The sequence below is a fragment of the Hemiscyllium ocellatum genome, chromosome 7, assembly GCF_020745735.1.
Source record: "Hemiscyllium ocellatum isolate sHemOce1 chromosome 7, sHemOce1.pat.X.cur, whole genome shotgun sequence".
Classification (NCBI taxonomy): Eukaryota; Metazoa; Chordata; class Chondrichthyes; order Orectolobiformes; family Hemiscylliidae; genus Hemiscyllium; species Hemiscyllium ocellatum.
Genome location: NC_083407.1, coordinates 45,755,772 through 45,780,266, shown reverse-complemented (window position 1 = coordinate 45,780,266; position 24,495 = coordinate 45,755,772). Strand labels below are relative to the sequence as shown.

Here is a 24,495-nt window from a genome sequence, read left to right as displayed (position 1 = left end):
TTAAAAGTACTGGATTGTAACAAACAATATCACTTTAGCTGTTCACAACAAGCAATACACTGACTATCCAACCAACTTGCTATTTTAAAATTCAAACATTGCGTCTAATACTGAATCTGATTTCACAATTGGACATCTGCTAACCAATCATAAAGTCTGCAAAGAATTATGCTGACAACCAATTTTGGGCTTGCAGCGAGGCACTCTTGCGTTAACTAGAAGCTACATATACAAATACACAGCCTCTGTTTCAATGCAAACGGAAAGAACATGTAAGCATATTGTGACTGTTACAATTCAACAAAATAGGTGACAGTCATTTTGTGGTTTGTTTCTCAGGTCAAAGCTTTGACAAATCTGAGCCAACCTGCATGTTTAAAATATAAACAAAGCTTGGCACTTAATGATTAGCCAAAGTTAACTGTTAATTCTCCATGGCAATGCCTCTATCAATCAGATTTGAAGAGTGCATTACTAGAAAAGCACAGCTAGTCAGGCAGCATCCAAGGAACAGGAGAATCAACGTTTTGGGCATAGACCCTTCATCAGGAATTGACTCTGATCTCCAGCATCTGCAGTCCTCACTTTCTCTGTCAATCATAGTCCATTTGACAAGTGATCAGCACTTGCCTCCCATACAATAGACCAGTTGTTTTCCTGTTAGTTTTACATTTCCTCACAATCTTCCTCATGAATACAAGGCAAAAAGCTTCAACAAAATGTGTTTTTTGTTCAGTAATACTCCAGGATACAAGGAATAAACTGGATGGAGAAAAACACTAATTAAGAAGTATTGAATAAAGTCAAAAGAACAACAGAATGTAAGATCAACAATTCCAATTTAGCATAAGATATTCTGTGGCTAGTTTTGTCTTCTAAATGTAGCCATGTTGTGGGGATGCTGGTGTTGGGATGGGTGGACAAAGTCCAATCCTTTACCTAACAAAGGGACAGTGCTCCGAAAGCTTGTGATTTTAAATAAACCTGTTGGACTTTATCCTGGTGCCACATGACTTCTGACTTTGTCCTAAATGTAGATCCTAAATCCTTTTTCTGAAAAACAAACTAAACAAAAGTAACCAAAGAACTTTCCAAAGAAGGGGAAATGTTAACTCTGCTTTCTTTCCACAGAGCTGTTACAACTGCTGAATTCGTCCAGCAATTTCAGTTTTTGTTTCTGAAAAATAAATGATAATGTTTATCTTTATATTTGAAGATTGTATACTTATTTGGATAAGGCTAATTACCTCTGCTCCCGATCTCAGGGGTCTCGACAATGTTAATGGAAGATAACTGGATGAAACATATTGTGTAGAGTATGGTTCATATTCCATTTGTTTATAACGTTGATATACCTAAAGTTTATACAAATTACATAACACAAAATAGCACATTAAAAATGGCTTAAAATAATTAAAGATCATTTTAACAGAAGAAAACAAAGAGACAAAATGGATAGTTTCAAGTATTTTTGTTTTACATATTTTCGTTTACAGTAATATTACTTTGGATGATTTTTAAACTTAAATTCAGATATGATGGGTTGAATCTTAAGTTTTTTTGACTTAATGTGAGGATTTTGGAGGGATTCTCATCATGAGGCTGAGTTAGATTGCTTGCCATATCTTACCAAATGCACCTCATTAAGTACCTAACCAGCCTTTATGCCATCCCTCATGTCCAATTCTATTTCCATTTTACCACTTGTCATTCCCAGAACAAATCGCCACTCATTGGATATCCGTTTGAAAGACCTGTACCATTTCTGTCTATGCCACCTTTAAAAGGCTACAATGCATCTGGAGGAAAACAGGCCATCTGGAACTGCATGTTTCTTTATTTGTCCCAGACATGGCAGATTGGGGAAATGGGCACCCAAATTTGTGATCAGGAACCTAGAGATCCTGCTGGGTGGGATGGTGCAGACACAGGGCATTCTCTTCTCCAACAACTAGCAGTCAAGATCATTGCACAACACCATGCCATTCTGATCTGAGATTGCCTCCCTGGTCAACGCAGTCTCAGCCAAAGACCAGCCAGGTAGGAAGAATGTCAACGACTTCTGTACTTTGCCAGTGTTAATGCCACCATCTTGTCTTCAATACCTCACACACTCTATCTCTGATATTGTGCCACACAAGGCATATGGCCTACCACTCTCATTATTGCCTGCAACAAGTGCCCTCACTTGTTGTCACCCATCAAATCCCCAATACTACTGAACCTACATGCCCCCTGTGATGCTTGGGGCTTCTCCACAGCTGAAACAAAACTAACATTCCTTTTCATTTCCCTTAAGAAAAAAACAGATCACAATTGGACAAAAGAGTCAAGGGGGCTTCTGACATTTGGCTCGACACCCCTTAAGTCGAGAGGATCCTGGCACTGACCATCCCAAGGGGCTGAACTCCTGTGTCCAAGCCCCTGGACTGATATCAAAGCCTGCTTTGACTTACTGAACTAGGAAGCCCTGAACAAAGGCTATCACCCTTGATTTGACTAAGGACTGCAGATGAATGCGCCAAGTTTCTTGGCTTGGTGTCATGCTAAATGGCAAAGCAACATAGCTGCACTATGAGCCAGATTGGGAGGCAAAGTGAGTCACTACAAGGGAGGGTGTGGTGATCATCCACATAGGCTCAGAGCAAGTGAACACTATGACAGCAAGTGAACAGCATAGAGATGCAGCCTGGTCCAATCCAAGAGTTGGGTTTGTTTCCCTGAGCACACAATGCCCTTGTAGCAATGCTACAATAATATTTATCAGTGCATGCCAAGGTGCAGCATTAAAGTGCGGAAGCATACTGTAAGAAATGCAGTTGGCTCGTGGTTAGCACTGTTGCCTCACAGAACCATGGATGTGGGTTTGATTCCACCCTCAGAAGACTGTCTGTGTAGAGTTTGCACATTCTCCCTGACTACATGGGTTTCCTCTAGGTGCTCTGGTTTCCTCCCACAGACCAAAGATTGCATATTAAGTGGATTGGCCATGACAAATTGCCCATAGTACCAGGGATTTATGGGCTAGGTTGGAAATGCAGAATTATAGGTTAGAGGGTTGGGACTGGGTGGGATGCTCTTTGGAGGGTTACTGTGGACTCAGTGGGCCAAATCTCCTGCTTCCACACTGTGGGATTTTATGATTCCATGATTCTAAGATTAGGTTCTTAGAGGCTGGCACATATTGGTTGTGGTGTGTAGCTGCTGTACCTGGATCATGTCCTGAGGTATTAATGTTCATCATACAACACGGAGACTGTTCTTAGCAGTTGCTAGGTACCTGCTCTGACTTCCCATATTAAGAATTCTCAATGTCTAGCTCTTTTGGCACCTTTGGTAAGATAGGAAGCTGATTTTAATGAGGTAAGTTGTGGCATTAATAAGACATTGGAAAAGCTATAATTCTTCTTCAATGGCAACTCTTCACTACCCAGCAGAAACTCACCTACCACTTGGCAAATGCACAAAAGATGCAGCAAGATACTGATATCAAGACAGATCTCACTGGACTTCTTGTCTGATTCTGCCTTATCCCATTTCACTCAGACTCTGCTGAGATTCCATGATATGTGTTGGAATTTCAAACTGGTTGGTGTCAGAATTGGGAACAGGTAGGTGCCAAAATTGGATTGCTGTCCTCTTCCCAATGTGTGATCACAATTCTGGTCCAAACACGTTTTCAATATGTGCAGTTCAAAATCAAATTGATTGCCTCTTGCCAAGAGGCAGTATAACCAATTAAGGGCAATTTGTTTTAAAATAACAGGGCTTATTAGGCCATATTATGTCAACTTGGTGCTTTCAGGGCAAAAGGGGTTTCAAAAAATATAATTGGTACCACCACGATCGACCTTGGATTGTGACTAGGCAGCTGTAACATTTTAAAACACACAAAAAAAACTTCCCTGGACTTCTCCATTGCAGCCTCCGTGCCCAATCACTGTCATTGGGTTTGACAATCATTGGATGCTGGAGGATTGGTCATTGGTCCTCCAGCTTTGGGAGATCACCCACCACCCTGACTGAACACAGAGTTTGCACACTGGCCTTTAATTGCTTGAAACACTGAAAATTGTGGTTAGTGTGTTTGATCTGTAATTAGTTCCAATTTCAATTTTCCGTTCCCTCACTGAAAATCCAGCCCTGTGTCTAATTGAGAATTACAACTTAAAACATATAACCTTTAGATTGAAGAATGGTACAACTTGATCGATCACCACTTCTGAAGGCCTGACGGACACAGGACCAAGTGCATCAGCAGCCTAAAATAAATTACCATATATGTTCATTCATTAGCATGACAAAGTATTTTGGTAGTTTGTTGCCCTGACACTGTTATTTTACTAAGTATAATAAAAAAACAGAAGTTTGATCTTGCACTTACTTCTGAGTTGAATGATTTTCCTATGATTTTTCTCTGGTTTTTCGAGAGCAGAAGCATTTTTCGAAAATTAGTTTTGGAACATTTTTACTCCAAAAAAGAGACAAAAATATTGTGACAAAGGAGAGATTGGCTGTGGATAAAGGTTTTTCATTTGTTTACACTGAACTCAGAAGACTGGCCATTTCAACTTGTTAGTCAAATATTCGATATTAGCCTTTATCAATTCCCTTTACCGAGTTCCAGAGATTTGAGAGTTGACTGATGAAGGATTTGAAGTGGAAGCTGTTTTCGTTTGCTGGGATTTTCAGCTAAGCGCTGGATTTTTTAAGATTTAATTTTTTTTCTATTTTGCATGCTTAAAATTAAAATTCTGAGTAAATGAAGAGTAGAAAAGCAAGTTTTTAGAATTTCCTCTTTTCGATCGTTTAATGTAGAATGTAATTTTTTTTAGGTCCTTCCAGCAGCATAGTGTGTCAGCTGTAATCAGTGTACAAATTCTGGATTTGAGAAAAGTGTGGTCTTTTAAGACAAGTCAAGTTGAGCAAATTTGTAACGAGTGATTATGGCAGTGAATGGAGTGGTATACTTCTCCTGTCAGATGTGGGAGATTAGGGAACAGTTGACTGTCCCCAGAGACTATGTCAGCAGCAGGTATGCTTGGATCCGTATCATGTCAGAACATTTGGATTAACTGGAGAGGCAGTTAGAGTCACTGAGCAGCATGCAAGAGACAGAGAGTGTAATGGTTAGTAGATTTTAGAGAGCTGTTTACACCACAGGTTCAGTCAGACAGATGGATGAGTGTCAGGAGAAGTAGGAAGGTAGTTCAGGAGTCTCCTGTGGTTATTTTTCTCTAAAACAGAAATACCATTTTGGGTACTGTTGAACGGGATGTCGGTCAGAGGAAAATAGAAGTGGGAACCAGATCTTGGAAACACACCAAGAATGAATCTTATGTTAAGGGGGTTTTTCAAGATACAAAAGAGTAATTGTTATGAGAAACTTCTCCTGTTAGGTACACAGACTGGAGATTCTGCAACAGTAATTGTGAATTTGTGTAGTATGTTGCTTCCCTGGTGCCAGGGTCAAGGATACCTCAGGATGCTTGTAGCATATTGTCAAGGGGAGATAGAGAAGCCAGAAGTTGTTGTACATATTAGTAAGAATTACACAAAGTTATATAGAAGGATAAAGAGCAGAATCTCAAAGGTGGTAATCTCTGGTTTACTCCTAGTGCTACATGCTAGTGAGAACAGGAATAAGATGATGGGGCAGAATTATCAGTGGCTAAGGAGACGGTGCAGTGAGCAAGAATTCAAATGTTTGGATCGTTCAGATCTATTCTGGGGCAGAAAGGACTTGTTCAAAAAATATGGGTTTCACCTGGACTGGAAGGGACCAATATCCTGGCAGGAAGATTTGCTAGTGCTATTCAGGAGATTTGAAACTGGTCGGTTGGGACAAAGGTATCCTAAGTAGTAGTGAGAATAAGAAGGACAGATGATTTAAAAAAGAGCAAGCTAATGAGAAAAGCAAGACAAGAACAAATCAGAGAACAAGGTGACTCTGATGAATTCAACTACATTTATTTCAATTGAAGGTGTCTTACTGGTAAGGCAAGTGAACTCAGGTCAGATACAGGAACATGGGACTGGTATATCATGGCTATTACAAAAACATGGAGAAAGTGAGGACTGAAGATGCTGAAGATCAGAGTTGACAGTGTAGTGCTGGAAAAGCACAGCAGGTCAGGCAGCAACCAAGGAGCAGGAGAAATCACGTTCTGGGCATAAGCTCTTCATCAGGAAGCCTGATGAAGGGCTTATGCCTGAAACACCGATTCACCTGCTTCTTGACCTGGTCTATTACAGAAACATGGCTGAGGGAGAGACAAGACTGGCAGTTCAATGTTTTGGGGTTTAGATGTTATAAGAAGGATAGAAAGGGAGGCAAGAGAGGAGTGGAATGGTGTTTTTGATTGAAGAAAACATTATTGCTATACTTAGGGAGGATATTTCTGAGGGATCATCCAATGAAGCTATGTAGATAAAACTCAGAAATAATAATAAGATGATCACCTTGATGAGATTGGACTATAGGGCCTCCAATAGTCAGTGGGTAATTAAGGAACAAATATGTCTAGAGATCTCAGATATATGTAAGAATTATAGGTTTAATAGTGGGGGATTTTAACTTTCCAAACATTGACTGGGAGTGCCCAAGGTGGAAAGGGCTTGGATGGCAAGGAATTTGTTAAGTGTGTTCAAGACAATCTTCTTTATCAAGATGTAGATGTAACTACTATGGAAGAAGGAAAATTTGACCTTTTTTTCGGAAATAAGGCAGGAAAAGTGTTAGTGGGGGAGCACTTTGGGGCCAGTGATCATAATTCTATTAGTTTTAAAACAGTTATGGAAAAGGATAGGCCTTGTATGAAAGTTAATGTTCTTAATTGGAGTAAGATAAATTTTCATGGTATGAGACAGGAACTTTCAAACGTTGATTGGAGTACAGTGGACTATTCACAGGTAAAGGGACGACTAGTAAGTGGGAGGCTTTCAAAAGTGAGATACTGAGAGTTCAGAGGCATCATGTTCCTGTTAGACTGAAGAGTAAAGTTGGTAATGTAGGGAACATTGGATGAATAATGTTATTGAGGTTCTGGTCAAAAATAAGAAACAGTCATAAATTAGATATATATAACTGGGATCAAGTGAATCTCAAGAAGAGTATAAGGGGTGTAGGGGTATTCTTAAGAGGGAAATCAGGAGGGCAAAAGGGGATATCAGATAGCTCTGGCAGATAAGGTTAAGGATAATTCAAAGAGTTCCTGCAAGTACATTAACAACAAAAGAGCAACTAGGGAGACAACAGTGCCCCTTAAATATCAACGAGGTCATTTATGTGTGGAACTACAGGAGTTAGGACAGATACTAAACAAATATTTTATATCTGTTTTTACTGTGAGAAAGAATCTACATTACAGAAGAAGAAGTGATGGAGATCTTAAAAAGCGTAAAGATAGATACATTTCCAGGACCTGATGAAACGTACTTGAGGAGATTGTGGGAAGTTAGGGAACTTGTGGGATCCCTAGCAGAGGTATTTTTGATTTTATTTATTTGTTACTACCCATGTGTACTGAGGCACAGAGAAAGAGTTATTTTATGTTTACAGATGGATCATACTATACAGGTACATTATCGTATCATAAACGAGTGCAGAAAACTGTGTTACAGTGTGGTGAGCAGACACCTAGGTCTCAGAGTTAGGAGATGATTTTCTTCAGAATTATGGTGTTGAAGGTGGAGCTATAGTCAATAAATATTTATCTCATTCATTTGTATCATCTATAGCCATGGGTGAGGTATTGGAGCACTGGAGGGTAGCTAATGTTGTGCCTTTATTTCAGAATGTCTGTAAGGAGAAGCCTGGGAACTATGGGCCTGTGAGTTTGTCATCAGTGGTGGGTAAGTTGTTGCTGGGGATTCTGAAAGACAGGATTTACATTCATTTGGAGAAGCAATGACTGATTAAGGGTAGTCAACATGGCTTTGTTCCTGGCAAATATGTCTCACAAACTTGATTGAGTTTTTTTAAGGATGTAACCAATAAGATTGATGAAGGTGGAGTGCTCTTGTACAGGACATTGATGAAGCCATTTTGGTACCATTTCCAATTCTGGTTGCCCTGTGATAGGAAGGATATTATTAAATTGAAGAGGTTTCAGAAAAAAATTACCAGGATGTTGCTGGGACTAAAGGATAGACTGGGACATTTTTCACTGGAATGTCGGAGGTTGAAGGGTGACATTGCAGAGGTTTATAAAATTGTGAGGGGCATTGATAAGATGAATAGCAAATATCTTTTTCCTAGGGTGGGAGAGTTCAAAACTAGGAGCATATTTTATAAGGTGAGAAGAGAAAGATTTAAAAGGGATCCACAGGGCAACATTTTCACACAGAAAGTGGTTTGTATGTGGTAGAGAAAGTGGTACATGTAGGTCCAGTTACAACATTTGAAAGACATTTGAATCAGTACATTAATAGGAAATGTTCAGAGGGATATGGGCCAAATGCATACAAGTGGGACTAGTTTTAGTTTGGGAAACTTTGGTGGCAGGGAAGAGTTGGACCAAAGGATGCATTTTCACGCTGCATGTCTCTGTGACTTTAAGATTCTACCAGCAATGCTGTTTTACATGGCCATGAGCCAAAGGTTTGAGACATTATGCTGACAGAAATCATATGAGCATTTGTTATCATGTATGAGGTCTTTTAAAACTAAAAAACTAACATTAAGCCATGATAATATAAATTGTCTCTATTTATTCAGTATATCTGTGAAATGTCAATCTACATTTAAATGTAGAACATACTGTGAAATAATGAACAAGCTTATATTAGAAAGCAAATAATATGTATTAGAAAGATACAGAGTAAATAGTGATTTTAATAAAATAACAAACACATTGGCACTTCAAAGTTGGTTGTTCTTCTTGTTCCCCTGAAGAAAATGGTTGTAACAATGCCCAGTGCCTACCCCTAATAATGCTATTTAAATCCAGGTTGTTGTTGCTGCAAATTAGAAATTTAAAATGATCTACACTGTTAATGGAAATAAAAATGTTGGCATCATTCAAGAGACAATTGAATTGAATGCAGGGTATTTTTGATTGTATGAATGATTTTAGGTGGGTCACATTACATTCTCCAGTGTCTGTCATATCATCTTGAGTGTACTGTCATTGTTCCTTATGATTTTCCCTGTACTTTATCTATTGTACATTTTTTTTACTGCAAGGTCTCCAAAATAATCTAATCAATGCTAAATTTATGTTACACTTTGTGGTTATTTTATAGTCTACTGCCAAAAAATAGTACGGTCATCAACCTGAAATATTGGGCAAAAATTAGTTTGCTCGCCTGCATAGCAACTGGTGAACTGGTGGGAGCCCCAGTTCACTTTTCTATGAGAGGCTAATGCTATTTAAATTTGAAGAGAAGTTTACTTCAAAGGTACAGGGCAACCTCAATTATCTGAGCAATACGGACGGGGAGTATTTTGTTTGGATAATTGAATGTTCGGATAACACAGTCTAGATTAGAGTGGTGCTGGAAAAGCACAGCAGGTCAGGCAGCATCCGAACAGCAGGAAAAGCGACGTTTCGGGCAGAACCCCTTCATTAGGAATGAAGGCAGGGAGACTCCGGGGTGGAGAGATTAGAGAGCACCACTCTAACCTAGACTCTGATTTCCAGCATCTGCAGTCCTCACTTTTGCCTTGTTCGGATAATACAGTCTACCTAAGCAGCAGGACTTTGAGATCTTGTTTGGATAATCCGAAATTCAGATAATTGATGTATTCGGTCTCCTACTCAATCAAGGCTCCAGCAAAATGGAAATCCTGTCCACAAGATCCTGTCAATGCCACTGGCTGTTGTAGCTGTTGCTGGTAATACACCAAGGCCTTCCTCGGGGATCATCAGGGGATATCTGGAGAGAGGTGGGATGGGGATTGAAGGAATGGTGTTGCTGGGGCTTTTCAAAGAAGAACACCCATTATGCAGCAGAATGGGAGACCCACCATGCAAGTCCAAATAAATCCTAGAGAACTCAGGGATAACTGGTTGCAAATGGCTAATGAGCTTAATTAACTCTTGCTTTCAGTAGATGATATTTCTCTGTTGGCCCCTTCCATCCCCTGAGAACTGTGGAATAGTTTTCCTGCCCCTGGGAATTGATTGTATAGCCTCTCACACAGTTCTTCCAGATTCCATGGCCATCATCAAGCTTGCTCCACCAGACTTCATTAAATTCTATCTATGAACTCTGTTTCTCTTGCAATGAATGCTACATGGGCATATACAGCATTTCTTGCCATAAGCAATATGAATTAGTTAAATGATGAAACCGGTTTTATTATTTTAAATGAAGAATATATTAAAATATTGCATAAATTGGAATCTTGACTTGATTGTAATTAATTATGCATAATTCAAGTTCTCAAAGTTTATGTACTTTACTTACTAATTCATCCTTCCAATCAGGGGAAACGTAATAAGGGAACGTAAAAGGCTGAATGTCTCCTATTTCAAAATAATATCTATCTTCACTTTCCTGAGCTGTCCTGCCAATGGAAAGTAGGCTGCTCTCTGTTGAGGAAGACAAAGAATGGAAAACATTTTAATAGAAAAAAAGTGCAGAGAAGGTCATCTTTTTAATTCAATGTCGTCATAGGATCCAAAGTTTGGTTTCAGCCTGACACTGGACAATGAGTGGATGTTCAGATAGGAACTGGAGAATGAAGCTGATAGGGACTGAAATTTGGGGCTAGACTTTATATTCATTAGAATTTCATTCCATTCAAAATGTTGTCTTTAAATTCTACCAATTCTACACATATGTTCACCAATGTCAGTCAGTGTGTCAGAATGAACAGATCTTCTGCTCTCCCCTATACAACAAAGAGACAATTCAGAGAAAATTATTTGAATATTCAAAGGATTTCATCCTGTTTCTTTTTTAAATGGGTCATAGGATTTTCGCCAGCTGACAGCTGAAGGCAATTCTATTGATGCTGCAGGATTGGCTTCAGATTTTCACAGACAGGAAAATGATTAACAAGGAGGCAACTGGAAGTTCAGGGTCTTTGCGTCTTGCAGTTGCCTGCTACTTTAACACACCTCACTCTTCACTGGCTAACATTGTTTCAGGCTTGCTGAAGAGCACTAGCGAAGCTCAGCGCAAGCTGGAAGAACACCTCATTTTCTGCCTGGGGACCCTGCAGCCTTCCAGACTAAATATCGAGGACAATAGCTTTAGGCCATCAGCTCTCCTATGTCCTTAATCCAAATCCCATAACTAGGCCTTGTTATCACATAGTCTGTCATTACGTACCACTCATTGTTAGTCACTAATAATCCCATTAATTGCTATTCACCTTCCTAGCCAGGACATTATCCACTATTTTCTCTGTCCAACTGCTCTTCTCTCTCTTTGGGCCCTATTCCCACCTATCACTTACTCCTTATTCCCTCCCCCTACCCGATCTTCTGTATATAAACTGACATTTTCCTAGCTACCATCAGTTCAAAGAGTCGTAGAGATGCATAGCATGGAACAGACCCTTCAGTCCAAACCATCCATGCCGACCAGATATCCCAACCCAATCTAGTCCCATCTGCCAGCACACAGCCCATATCCCTCCAAACCCTTCCTATTCATATACCCATCCAAATGCCTCTTAAATGTTGCAATGATACCAGTCTCTTCCACATCCTCTGGCAACTCATTCCATACATGTACCACCCTCTGTGTGAAAAACTTGCCCCTTTGGTCTCTTTTAAATCTTTCCCCTCTCACCCTGAATCTATGCCCTCTAGTTCTGGACTCCCCAACCCCAGGGAAAAGACTTTGCTTATTTACCCTATCCATGCCCCTCATAATTTTGTAAACCTCTATAAGGTCACCCCTCAGCCTCTGATACTCCAGGGAAAACAGCCCCAGCCTGTTCAGCCTCTCCCTATAGCTCAAATCCTCCAAACCTGGCAACATCCTTGTCAATCTTTTCTGAACCATTTCAAGTTTCACAACATCCTTCTGATAGGAAGGAGACCAGGATTGCACGCAATAGTACAACAGTGGTCTAACCAATGTCCTGTACAGCCGCAACATGACCTCCCAATTCATGTACTCAATACTCTGACCAATAAAGGAAAGCATACCAAACGCCTTCTTCACTATCCTATTTACCTGCGACTCCACTTTCAAGGAGCTATGAACCTGCAGTCCAAGGTCTCTTTGTTTAGCAACACTCCTTAGGACCTCACCATCAAGTGTATAAGTCCTGCTAAGATTTGCTTTCCAAAATGCAGTACCTCGCATTTATCTGAATTAAACTCCATCTACCACTGCTCAACCCATTGGCCCACCTGGTCAAGATCCTGTTGTAATCTGAGGTAACCTTCTTCGCTGTCCACTACACCTCCAATTTTGGTGTCATCTGCAAACTTACTAACTATACCTCTTATGCTCGCATCCAAATCATTTATTTAAATGACAAAAAGTACAGGACCCAGCAGCGATCCCTGTGGCACTCCACTGGTCACAGGCCTCCGGTCTGAAAAACAACCCTCCACCACCACCCTCTGTCTTCTACCTTTGAGCCAGTTCTGTATCCAAATGGCTAGTTCTCCCTGTGTTCCGTGAGATCTAACCTTGCTAATCAGTCTCCCATTGGGAACCTTGTCAAAAGCCTTACTGAAGTCCATATAGATCACATCTACCACTCTGCCCTCATCAATTCTCTTTGTTACTTCCTCAAAAACCTCAATCAAGTTTGTGTGACATGATTTCCCACACACAAAGCCATGTTGACTATCCCTAATCAGTCCCTGCCTTTCCAAATACATGTACATCCTGTCCCTCAGGATTCCCTTCAACAACTTGCCCACTACCGACATCAGGCTCACTGGTCTATCATTCCCTGGCTTGTCCTTACCACTCGGGTAAAAAAATGAGGTCTGCAGATGCTGGAGATCACAGCTGAAAATGTGTTGCTGGTTAAAGCTCAGCAGGTTAGGCAGCATCCAAGGAACAGGAAATTCGACGTTTCGGGCATATGAAGGGCTTATGCCCGAAACATCGAATTTCCTGTTCCTTGGATGCTGCCTAACCTGCTGTGCTTTAACCAGCAACACATTTTCAGTTGTCCTTACCAATCTTCTTAAACAGTGGCACCACATTAGCCAACCTCCAGTCTTCCGGCACCTCACCAGTGACAATCAATGATACAAATATCTCAGCAAGAGGCCCAGCTATCACTTCCCTAGCTTCCCACAGAGTTCTAGTGTACACCTGATCAAGTCCTAAAAGTTTATCCACCTTTACCCATTTCAAGACATCCAGCCCTTCATCCTCTGCAATATGGACCATCTATTTCCCTACAGTTCTGAGGAAGGGTCACCAGACCCTGCAATGTTAACTCTGATTTCTCTCCACAGATGCTGCCAGCTTTTCCAGCAATTTCTGTTTTTGTCCCTGAACAAACTATCCTAGCCTTGTAATTGGATGGATTTGAACTGATTGTGTCAGTCCATTTGTGGTTACTCTTCAGCATTTCTGCAGGGTTGATGTTAAAATCTCTCTCACTTGTCTCTGTAAAGTATATGATCATTATAGAACTCTTGATAGCACACAGGAAATCTATTTACCATTAATAGCATTGAATAAAACACATGAATCTACAAGAATCAAACAAAAAAAATCACCTAAAAGTAGAAGAATTACTGAGGATTTGCTGCATTGCTAGTTCTTAAAACAAAATATCAACTATAGGTAAGTCATTATAATGATACAGTATATTGATCTTAAGGATTAATTGGGTCAACTTTGGCTATTTTACCAAGATTCTGTTTGAATAATTTAGAATCATAATTCAGTTGCCTTTTCTTTTTAAATGTAGACATTCAAAATCAGTTAGTAATCATATTTCCAAAGTATAACTTAATAATGATTTATAATGCCATATCACATAAAGCTATGGCCAAGTGCTGGCAAAATGGGGTGAAAATCAATGGCTGATTGATGATCAGTGCAGGCATAATGGGCTAAAGGGTCTCTTTATATGCTGTAAAAACTCTGACTTTCTAAACAATGTGACGCTTTCACTTCCTATGATGCATGAAAAATAAAATATACATTAATTATAAATATACAGTTACTGGTATATATTGTACTCAAAGCATTTATAGAATTCTTCAAAAATAACCAATTGCTTACCTTTTAAAGAAAGCTTACTTTCATGTCGTCTTTTCAAGTTTTTGACAAGTTTTTGCAGCAAAATCAGTCTATGGTTTACCCTGCACTGTATAATAATCTAGGATTAAAAGAAACATCAGCTGTAAAATATTAGTACAAGTGATGTAAGATTCTGCTAAATGCACTGGAAACATTGCAAGTTTTTATAAAGTTTTCATGCAGTCATAGTCATACAGCACAGAAATAGACCCTTTGGTCCAACCAGACCATGATGAGTATAATCCCAAACTAAACTAGTCCCATCTGCCTGTGCTTGGCCCATGTCCCTCCAAAAATGTCTTATTCATGTAAATGTCTTTTAAACATTGTAACTATGTCCACATCCATCACTTTCTCTGAAAGTTCATTGCATACCACTCATTCCAAACCACTCCCTGTTAAAAAAAGAAATGCCCCTTGTGTCTTTTTTAAATCTTTCTCCTCTCTCCTTAAAATATTGCCCCAAGTCTTGAAACTCCCCACCCGAGGGAAAAGACACCTGCCATTCACCTCATCAATACCCCCATGTTTGAAAACCTCTATAAGGTCATCCCTCAACCTCTTAGGTGCCAATGACAAAAGTCCCAGCCTCTCCTTATAACTCAAAACCCTCCATTCCCAGAAACGTTCTGATATAATTCTTCTGAATGTTCTCAAGCTTAATAATATCTTTCCAACAACAGGGTGACCAGAACTAGACACAGTACTCTAAAAGTGACCTTGACAATGTCTTGTATATTCTCAATATAATGTTCCAATTCCTAGACTCAATGCTCTGAGCAATGAATACAAGTGTGCGAAATGCTTTCATATCTAACCTATCTATATATGATGTAAACTTCAAAGATTTATGTACCTGAACCCCTAGGTATCTCTGTTCTACAACACTACTCAAAGCCCTAATTTTAATTGTATCAGTCCTGCTCGTGTTTGTTTTACCAAAATACCTTGCATTTATCCATATTAAACTTCACCTGCCACTCTTCAGCCCCTTGATCCAATTGATCAAGATCTTTTTTGTAATTTTAGATGACCTTTATCAGTGTTGATTGTACCACCAATTTTGGTGTCATCCGCAAACATACCAACCATACCTTCTATATTCTCATCTAAACTATTTTTATAAATGACAAACAAAAGTGGACCCAGGACTGATCCCTGTGGAACACAGCTAGTCACAGGCCTCTAGTCCAAAAAAGAAATCCTGCCCTGTCACTCTGTTATAGTTGAGAACTTGAGTTTTGAATGTTTATGGAAAAAAGGATGCCTTGATCTATATTTTTAAAAAGGGTCACTTTGGCCATTGGTAACATTTCTTTTGTGGTTCCATCTCCAGAGAAATCTCAATTATCTGAAGGACAAGGGCAGGGAGTATTTTGTTTGGTTAATCGAATGCTGGATAACATAGTTAGCCAAGTGTCAGGGCATTGTGATTTTGTTTGGATAATCCGAAATTCAATTAATTGAATGCCAGATAATCGAGGTTCCTCTGTAATTGCTGAACTAGTTTAGCATGGTTTTAGAAGGATGCTAGAACAGACTTGATGGGCCAAGTGGTCTACTCTTGTTCTTTGTTTTTATATTTGTCTTATGTATCATTCAATAAATAATCTTGTGTGTATTAAAGAAACTTGGAAGACGTATTCATTACAATATAGATAAAGTATATTTTTGGTGCTATCAGAATCATTACTCTGCCAGTCACAACATAAATTTAAATGATTTACTCAATATTGCACAGCATCTGTCACCTATCCATCCATTCCACCAAAGTGTCAATGTCTCTTTGAAGTTTTACATTCTCTTTCCCATAGCTCATCCTCACATTTTAATTCTTCCAAGTTTTGATTCACCTGTAAACTTTGAAACTATGACCTGCAGACCAAGGTCCAGATCATTTAAACATGTTTTATTCAGCCAATTTAGCCTACTTCATTAAGAGAAAATTATGTCTAATGATCTTGCTGGTGTTTTTATTGAAGTAACAGAGGGTTGATAAGTAAAAGGCTGTTATGTGCTGAGCATGGATTTCAAAAAGGCGTTTGATGCTGTGCCATGCAACTGTCTTATTAATTCATTGACAAATACTTGATCTCACAAGGAATTAAGGGCTATGGAGAGAATGTGGGGAGTTAAATGCCCATCAGCCATGATTAAATGGCAGAGTGGACTTGATGGGCCAAATGGTCTTACTTCCACTCCTATGTTTTATGGTCTCATGTAGGAAAAGCAAGTCCCAATACTGAACCCTAGGAAACCCCATGACAAACTTTTCTTCTGTTTCAAAAACTCCCATTAACCGTTATTGTTTTCTAACACAGAGCTAACTTTGTATCCATTAAACGACTGTTCTTTTTTTCACTCCATGACTTATCACTTCCCTCATAAGACAGTTGTATTAGTCATAATTTTTCTCTTAATGAATGGGCTAACTTGGCTGAATTAACCCATATTATTTCAAATGACTATTAATTATATCCCAAATAATTGAGTTTAGGAGTCTCCCACCACAAGTTAAAGTGACTGATCTGTAATTGCTGGGTCTATCTTCACAAACCCTTTTTTTTAAAATTTAAGGGCGCATGTTTGCAATCCTCTAGTCTTCTGGCATCACTCTCAAATTGAGGGAAGATTGAAAGATAATTGTCAGTGCTCCTGCAATTTCCACAGTCTTGGATGCTTCTCATCTAGCATCTAATATCTGCTCCTTAACAATTTTACCCCTTCCAGTGATTGAGGTTCTCCCACTTCCACCAAGTCCTGAGCAACATTGGCCTCTTAAGTAAAGACAGATGCAAAGTATTTAGTTAACACCTTTGCCATGCCTCTTGCCTTCTCATGTAAATCCCCTTTCTAGGACTTAATTGCTGCTACTCCTCGTTTTATCAGTTTTTTACTATTAGTGTAATTATAGAAGAGGGATTTTTCTTTAATATTGGCTACCAATGACTTTTCATTATCCTTCTTCCTTCTCTTATTTGCTTTTTCACCTCACTTATGGCCCTTCTGTATTCAGCTTGGTTCTCAACTATAATTACCACATGATATTTGTCATAAGCACATATTTTTTCTTCGATTACTTAATTTCTATTTCAATTGTCATCCAGGGAGATCTTGATTTGTTTATCCCACCTTTTTGAAGGAATATACCTTGACCATGTCCAAGCCATCTCTTCTTTGAAGGATGTCCATTATTCAATTACTGTTCTAGCCATAAAGCCTTGCTTACAATCTATTCAGCTCAGCTGGTCTCATCCTGATGAAGTTGGCTTTCCAAAAAGTAGATTGAACAATGCCATTCTTTTACAGTCATTCTGAATCTTAAGATATAATGTCCACTGTCTCCTAAATGTTCCCCCACTGTTAGTTGATCTACTTAGCCTATGTTATGCCCAAGAATCAGGTCTGCAGTGCCTCCCTTTTTCTTGGACTTGATTATCATTAGAAAATATTCTCAACACAATCTAGAAAAGCCTGCTTCTTACTTACTCTTGGACTACTACTATCCCAAAGTACATACTGGCAATTAAAGTCCCTCATTATAATCACTCTATGAAGTTTACACCTATCTGTATTTCCTTGCAGATTAGTGCCTCTACATCCTTCCTATTAATTGGTGGTATTTACATTAAACTGGGTACTGAAAATGTGACAGGCCAAGGAAGATAGTTGCACTGATGCTTACAAATTTGTCTCCAAGCCATTCACTGTCCTGACTTGGAAATATATCACAGTTCATTCAGTGTTATTGGGTTAAAATCCTGGAAACCTTCCCGAAAGGCATCGTGGGCTACATATACGAAATGGACTTATGCAGTTGAGGAAGGCAGATCACCATCACCTTCTCAATGGTATCAAAGGAAGGGAAATAAATGCTGGCCCAGCCAGTGAGGCCACATCCAGACAATTAAATAATAATAAAGTTAGCCATGGAGTGATCATGTGGGCAGAAAAAAATGGAAATGAAATTTTACATGGAGAAATGTGAGATAATGAACTGGGAACAGCAAATAAGGCAATAGACTACACAATACATGATGGTACAGAGAAGTGTAGAGGTTCAGAAGAATGTTGGAGTGCAAATTCACAGATGTCTAAAAATACCAGATGGGGGTTAACAGTGAACTGGATTCTTTCATTTATTACATGAAACAGAATATAAGGGCAAAGAGGCTATGATAGAACTGCATAAAACACTACTTAGTTAGAGTTCTGCATACAACTTACAGAAAAGGAAGAAATCCAAATAAAGTATAGAAGTGATTTTGTAGGATGTTGCATGGACTGGAGAAGTTCAGGTTTGAGAAAATATTAGACTAGTTTTGTATTCTTTGGAAAAGACAAAACTGAGGGGAAATTCAACTGAGGTATGCAAAATTCATGATCAGCCTTGATAGAGTGAATAGAAATAATCTATTGCCTAAGCAGATAATTTATTTCTTTTTTCCCTTTTGTTATTGACCTAACTGGCAGAAGGATTAGATGTTGAGGAGAATTTATTCATTCAGAAGGTGGTGGAATTCTGGAACCAACTGCCTTAAAGGGTGTTCGAGGAAGAAACGTTCACTGCATTTAAAGTACTTAGTAATACACTTGAAGTGACACAACCTACAAGGCTATGGCTGAGAGGAAATGATGGCCTAGACTATTAATCTAAAGATCCATGTAATGTTCTGGCACCTAGGCTCGAATCATGCCATGGAAAATGGTGGAATTTTAATTCAATAAAAATCTGAAATGCAGTCTAATGATGACAATGAAACAAATGCTTATAGTTCAAAAATCCCATCTGATTCAATACAATATCCTTTTTTTAAGAGTAGGAGTACAGTGAAAAGCTTTAACAATGTCTGCCTTCTTATGGCGACATCTTAGGTACAAGTACCTAGATACTATTCTTGGATTCACCAATGTCCTTTTAGGGAAGGTTATCTGCTATCCTTACTGGTTGGTCTACATGTGACTCCAGACTCACAGCAATATAGTTGATCCTTAATCAACTGCCCTCTGGACATTTAGGAATTGGCAAGAAATGCTGGCCTAGCCAGCAATGTCCACATCCTGTGACTGAATAAGGAAAGAGCTGGAAAATGTAGATAGCTCCTTTTTTGGTTGTCAAAGACATGATCAGCCTCTTTGTACAATAGAGTTCTGTGAATTGATGATTATATGGTCAGAAGTCATACGACATCAGGTTATAGTCCAGCAGGTTTGTTTGTAATCACTTTCGGAGCACTGCCCCTTTGTCAGGCAAAGTGGCTTCACCTGATTAAGGAGCAAGGATCCAAAAGCTTGTGATTTCAAATAAACCTGTTGGACTATAACCTGGTGTCATGTGATGTCTGACCTTGTCCACTCCAGTCCAACATCGGCACCTTCACTTGATGATTATAGCTACTTAAACAATGTTTAAGCTATGTTGAGAATTATGGAAGAGATACAATCAAAAACAAAATGATTTAGTTGATGTGGGTCACACATCATTGAACAGATTGAAGCAGGGCAGAGTTTCTTTACTAAGATTATTGGAAAAAGTTAGAGAAGAAAAGTGACCAACATATGAACAAGGAATAAGAGAAGGCCTCTTAGTCCCAGTAATCTTTTGTTTCCTTGGTAATCAAGAATCTGTCTACCGTTGCTTTTAAAAATATTTAAAGATTCTGCATTCACTGCCTTTTTGGAATTCCAAAGACACAACCTTTGAGAAGAAAAAAATGTTTCCTCATCTGTTTTAAATGGGCACCTGCTTATTTTTAGATTCACCCATAAGAAGAACGTGCCTTTCAACATTCACCTGGCAAAGCTCTTTCAGGGATTTGTTTTAATCAAGTCACCTCTGACTTTTCTAAACTCCAAAGGATACAGCCCGGCAATATCTAACATTTCCTCATGAGGAAGTTCATTTATTCCAGGTATTAGTCTGGTAAACCTTCGCTGAATTGCTTCCAACGCATTAACATCCTTTTGTAAGTACAGTGATCAGTATTGTACACAGTACTCCCGATGCAATCTCACTGGTACTCAATATAACTGAAACATAACCTCCCCATGTTTTGCACTTAATTTCCCTTACAATAAACTGTAACATTCTATTAGCTTTCCTGATGACTAGCTGTACCTTTATACTAACCTTACATGTTTTATGCACAAGGACTCCCAGATCTCTTTGTGTGCAAAGCTCTGCACCTTTCACTATTTAGATAATGTGCTTTTTTTTATTCTTTCTGCAAAAGTGGGCAATGTCACACTTTCCACATTGTACTCCACTTACCAGATCTTTGCCCACTCATTTAACCTATCTACATCTCTACATTCCTTCTGTACATCTCACAATTCACTTTCCTGTATATCTTTGTATCATCAACTAATTTAGCTTCCATATCTTCAATCTCTTCTTCCAAATCATTTATATAAATTGTAAAAGGCTGAGGGCCCAGCATCAATCCCTGTGGCACACCATTCATGACATTTCTCCAGCTATAAAAATACCCACTCATTCTTACTTCCGGTTAGCAAGCTAACCTTCTATCCTTGCCAAGCCCCGACACAGGGAACTTGTATTTCTGCGATATCTTTTGATGTAACACCTTATCCAAATGTTTTCTGGAAATTTAAATACAATAAATCTGCTGGTTCCCTTTTATTTACAGCACGTTACTACTTCAAAGAACTTCAGTAAATTAGTTGAATTAGACTTCCCTTTGACAATATAATGTTGGCTCTGTGTGATTACCTTGAACTTAAAATATCAAGCTAACTGGCCTATAGCTTTCTACTTACAGTCTCCCTAATACATAAAATCAGCTTTCTGCTTAAAATAATTTGGAACTAAACCATTAGGCAGAAGACCAATGGGATAGATTCTTCACAAAAATGGGAATGATATCTTTGACATTCAATCAGAAAGAAAGGTTGTTGAGGAGCACAGGAAGACCGTACAAGGTGCATCTTCTCAGGTTAAACTTGACAAACTAACAATCAAATTGTAATATTTAAGACCAAAGATAAAGTGAACTTGGGCTACTTCAAGCTGAAAGGCTATCAAAGGAAAAGGAATAGCCTTCCAGGATATTGATATTTAATTATGCACTTTCAATCTTGTTTCCATCTTCAAAATAAGCAATAGTGAGAAAGATCTGTCAAAAGTTTTTTTCTATTTCAAACAAAGGGTTAGAAGAGACAATGTATGAGATAATGAGAAAGAGACAATATTGTGTAAAACAATGTAAAACAATGTAATTAAAATTGTAATTTAATTTCTTAATCTTAATTAAGTAATTTTACCAAGGTGACTGTGTTTCTTTTGGCAGATTAACATATGACCTGAAATGACCGTATATCAGTCATAATTAGAAGGATTGTTGTAGTGCAGTGGTAATACAACAGTGGTAATATAAGAGTTTCAAATTCTACCTGCTTCAGAGATGTGTAAACACAACATCTCTGAACAGAATGATGAAAATATATCGACAGCAGTCATCATTGGAACGTGTGGCTTCTGCTAGCTGCTAAAGGGTCAAGCGATGCAAGAACATCTATAAAGGTATAATGTGCAGAAAGCAACTTGCTCCCCCCCCCGCCACCCCCACTTCCCCGCCTGGTTTGGCATGTTCAAAGGTAAGAAAGCTGAGCAATGTGATAGTATCAGCTCTTGATGGTAAGAAGACCTTTCCAATTTTTTTCCCCTCAATGGAGACAACAGAATCTTGCCATTGAACAGTCACTATCTTATTTCCATGCAAATTATTGAAGCCCCGGCTCATCTTATTTACAAGCCACTTTCTGTTCTTCGTTTCTTCATCATGAAACAAAATGGTACAAATTCCTGACATATAAATCAGGGCATGCCTAGCTGCTGCAGTAAGCCAAATGCAGTAAAGCCAGTAAACCAGGCCATCACACAATGCTTCCTGACTATGCCCCTGCAAAATCCATAGCCACCACCCTCCTCAAACCTACATCCGCACAAGTCAGCAAGCCATCAGCCTCACCACATCATGCCTGCTCTCTGACCAACTCTTACGCTAGTTCAACCCTTCAGCTTGAAGCTCAGAGACATACATAACTTGCAGATCGCTGATGCACAAAGACAAATATCAATCTCATGCCCCTGGGCAGGATCTCCCTTAAAGCTTGCGATGTTAGCACTAACTTACTCTGCACTTACACGAAGGCTACCAGCCTCTGTCTGCTTCACGTTGCTTATGTTGCACATGATCAATGACTTTGGTGCTGATTTAGGGGATGCAGTCTTTGTATGGCTCACATTATTCTCTTACACCCGTGGCTGTAAAACCGCCATTAATAGTAAAATAATAAGAAAAACTTGCAGCATAATTGATCAGCACCTTTCAATCAGAACATAACTCGTGTTTTGCAAGAAAAGCTGTTAGAGAAGGGATTAATTGATGCACTTAGATATGTGTTTGTACCTTTCGTGCAGCTTGCTGAAAGTGTTTGAGAGCCCTATGTCGAACTTGCCAGGGATTATTCGAATAAGGGTCAAATTCAGGGACAGGGCTTGGAAGCTGTAAGGAAATAAACAAGAAATCAGAAATTTTTAAGTTAGCCACATTCATTTCTGACAATAACAAAGTTGATTCTTCATTGGCATTTTTTGCACATCATAATTGCACTTGAGCATCATTATCTTAATGTAATTAATAATGAGAATAATAATTAAGATAATCTCTGCAACTGCAAGACTGTGTTCTTGCAAGTATTATAAAAACTGCTGTACAGATTTATTTAAATACAGTCATTAAATATAAACATATAACATGAAAAAATGTCATTTTACTTTTTCTCTTTTTATATTCTGCCCAATAAACATCATTCTAAACTAAACACAAAATGAACATAGAATTTATTAAGGGTTGGGAAATTTCAATGTCCATCATCAAGATTAGCCCAATTGCAGATATACTTAGTGAGGGCAAAATAATGTGACCTCATCCTCACTCACCTTCCTGTTATGGATGCATCTGTTCAAAAAAGCATTGATAAGAGAAACAAACACAAAGTCATCAATTGTATTGTCTGACTAAAATTGCATTAAGTTATAGATTTAGAACAGAAAGGAGCTCAGTGGTTAGCACTGGTGCCTCACAGCACTAGAGTCCCAGGTTCAATTCCATCCTCGTGTGACTATCTGTCTGGAGTTTGCACATTCTCCCTGTGTCTGTGCAGGTTTTCACCGGGTGCTCCAGTTTCTTCCCACAGTCCAAACATGTGCAGGTCAGGTGAATTGGCCATGTAAATTGCCCTTAGTGTTAGCTGCATTAGTCAGAGGGAAATGGGTCTGGGTGTGACTTGTTGGGCCGAAGGGCATGTTTCTACACTGTAGAGAATCTAATCTGATTAAAAAAAAGCCATCAACAACAGCAGAATTGTATTCCACCACAGTTTGTACCTTGTGTTACAATACCATTATGGGCCAGACTCTCAAAATATATTAAGAAGGTAGCCCAGACCCTAACGTTGCAAGTTGTTTTAAGCAGGTGGAGAGTGGATATTCCAGGAGAGATGCAGCTGGTCAAACCACTTAGTTTATTTACAAGATTACCAAATGAAACACAAACAGATGAGATCAGAATACAGAATAACTTAACCTATCTGAAAGCCAGAAAGATTATCCCAACTTAATGATGCTGTTCCCAATACTTGCAATAATTCCCATCAACACCCCTTGGCACAAAAGGTAAAATCAAACACAGGTTCTTACAGGAGCGAAGTCAGAGTCGAGTGTGTGGTGCTGGATTGGAACTGTTAATCTGGTCCAATCAGGGAACTCATATCCTATGAAGTCCACTTTGCTGACCTAATTTCAATCTCTATATCGCTCCCCTCAGAGTCCGAGGATACAAGCCGGTTTGTTTTTTTGAGCTCTTCCTGGGACATTTTAGCACTGGATCAGTTTCCTCCAACTCTGCCTCTGATACAGGCAGCACGCAATGCACTGTAGCTCACCTCTTATGTCTGGAGCATCTTGGAAGAAATTAATTCTCCTGTTTCAGGCAGCAAAGGCATTGAGGCAGTGATATCTATTGTGTCCATCTCAGTTCAGAGGTATCTTCAATGATTGACGGACAGGGAGAACTCATGGGTTCCAGAACTGCTGGATAGGCAGTTGAGGAGCCAGGCACATTTTGCTCCCCCACCATTTGCAAGTTTGCAGCTTTTATGTGGCCCATGTGCTTATTCAGGATTGTCACAACGTCATTGGACCTCACCTCACCTCAGCCATGCCTCTAACCCATGCAGGGCCATTCCCCTAGTTCCTAAACAAAATTTTGTTCCCTGGAGTAAACT

At 39.1% G+C, this 24,495-nt stretch overlaps 1 protein-coding gene across 1 annotated transcript in view; it reads right to left on the bottom strand.

The window, feature by feature from the left end:
• The window catches only part of cfap221 (cilia and flagella associated protein 221), a 194,242-nt gene that overhangs the window by 28,214 nt on the left and 141,533 nt on the right, over positions 1-24,495 (bottom strand). The window contains exons 13-17 of the mRNA XM_060827750.1: positions 22,617-22,712; positions 14,167-14,263; positions 10,414-10,538; positions 4,182-4,262; positions 1,248-1,355 (exon numbers count right to left, since the gene is read on the bottom strand). Of these exons, the coding sequence (XP_060683733.1) occupies positions 1,248-1,355; positions 4,182-4,262; positions 10,414-10,538; positions 14,167-14,263; positions 22,617-22,712 (507 nt within the window). The remainder of the gene's footprint in view (positions 1-1,247; positions 1,356-4,181; positions 4,263-10,413; positions 10,539-14,166; positions 14,264-22,616; positions 22,713-24,495) is intronic.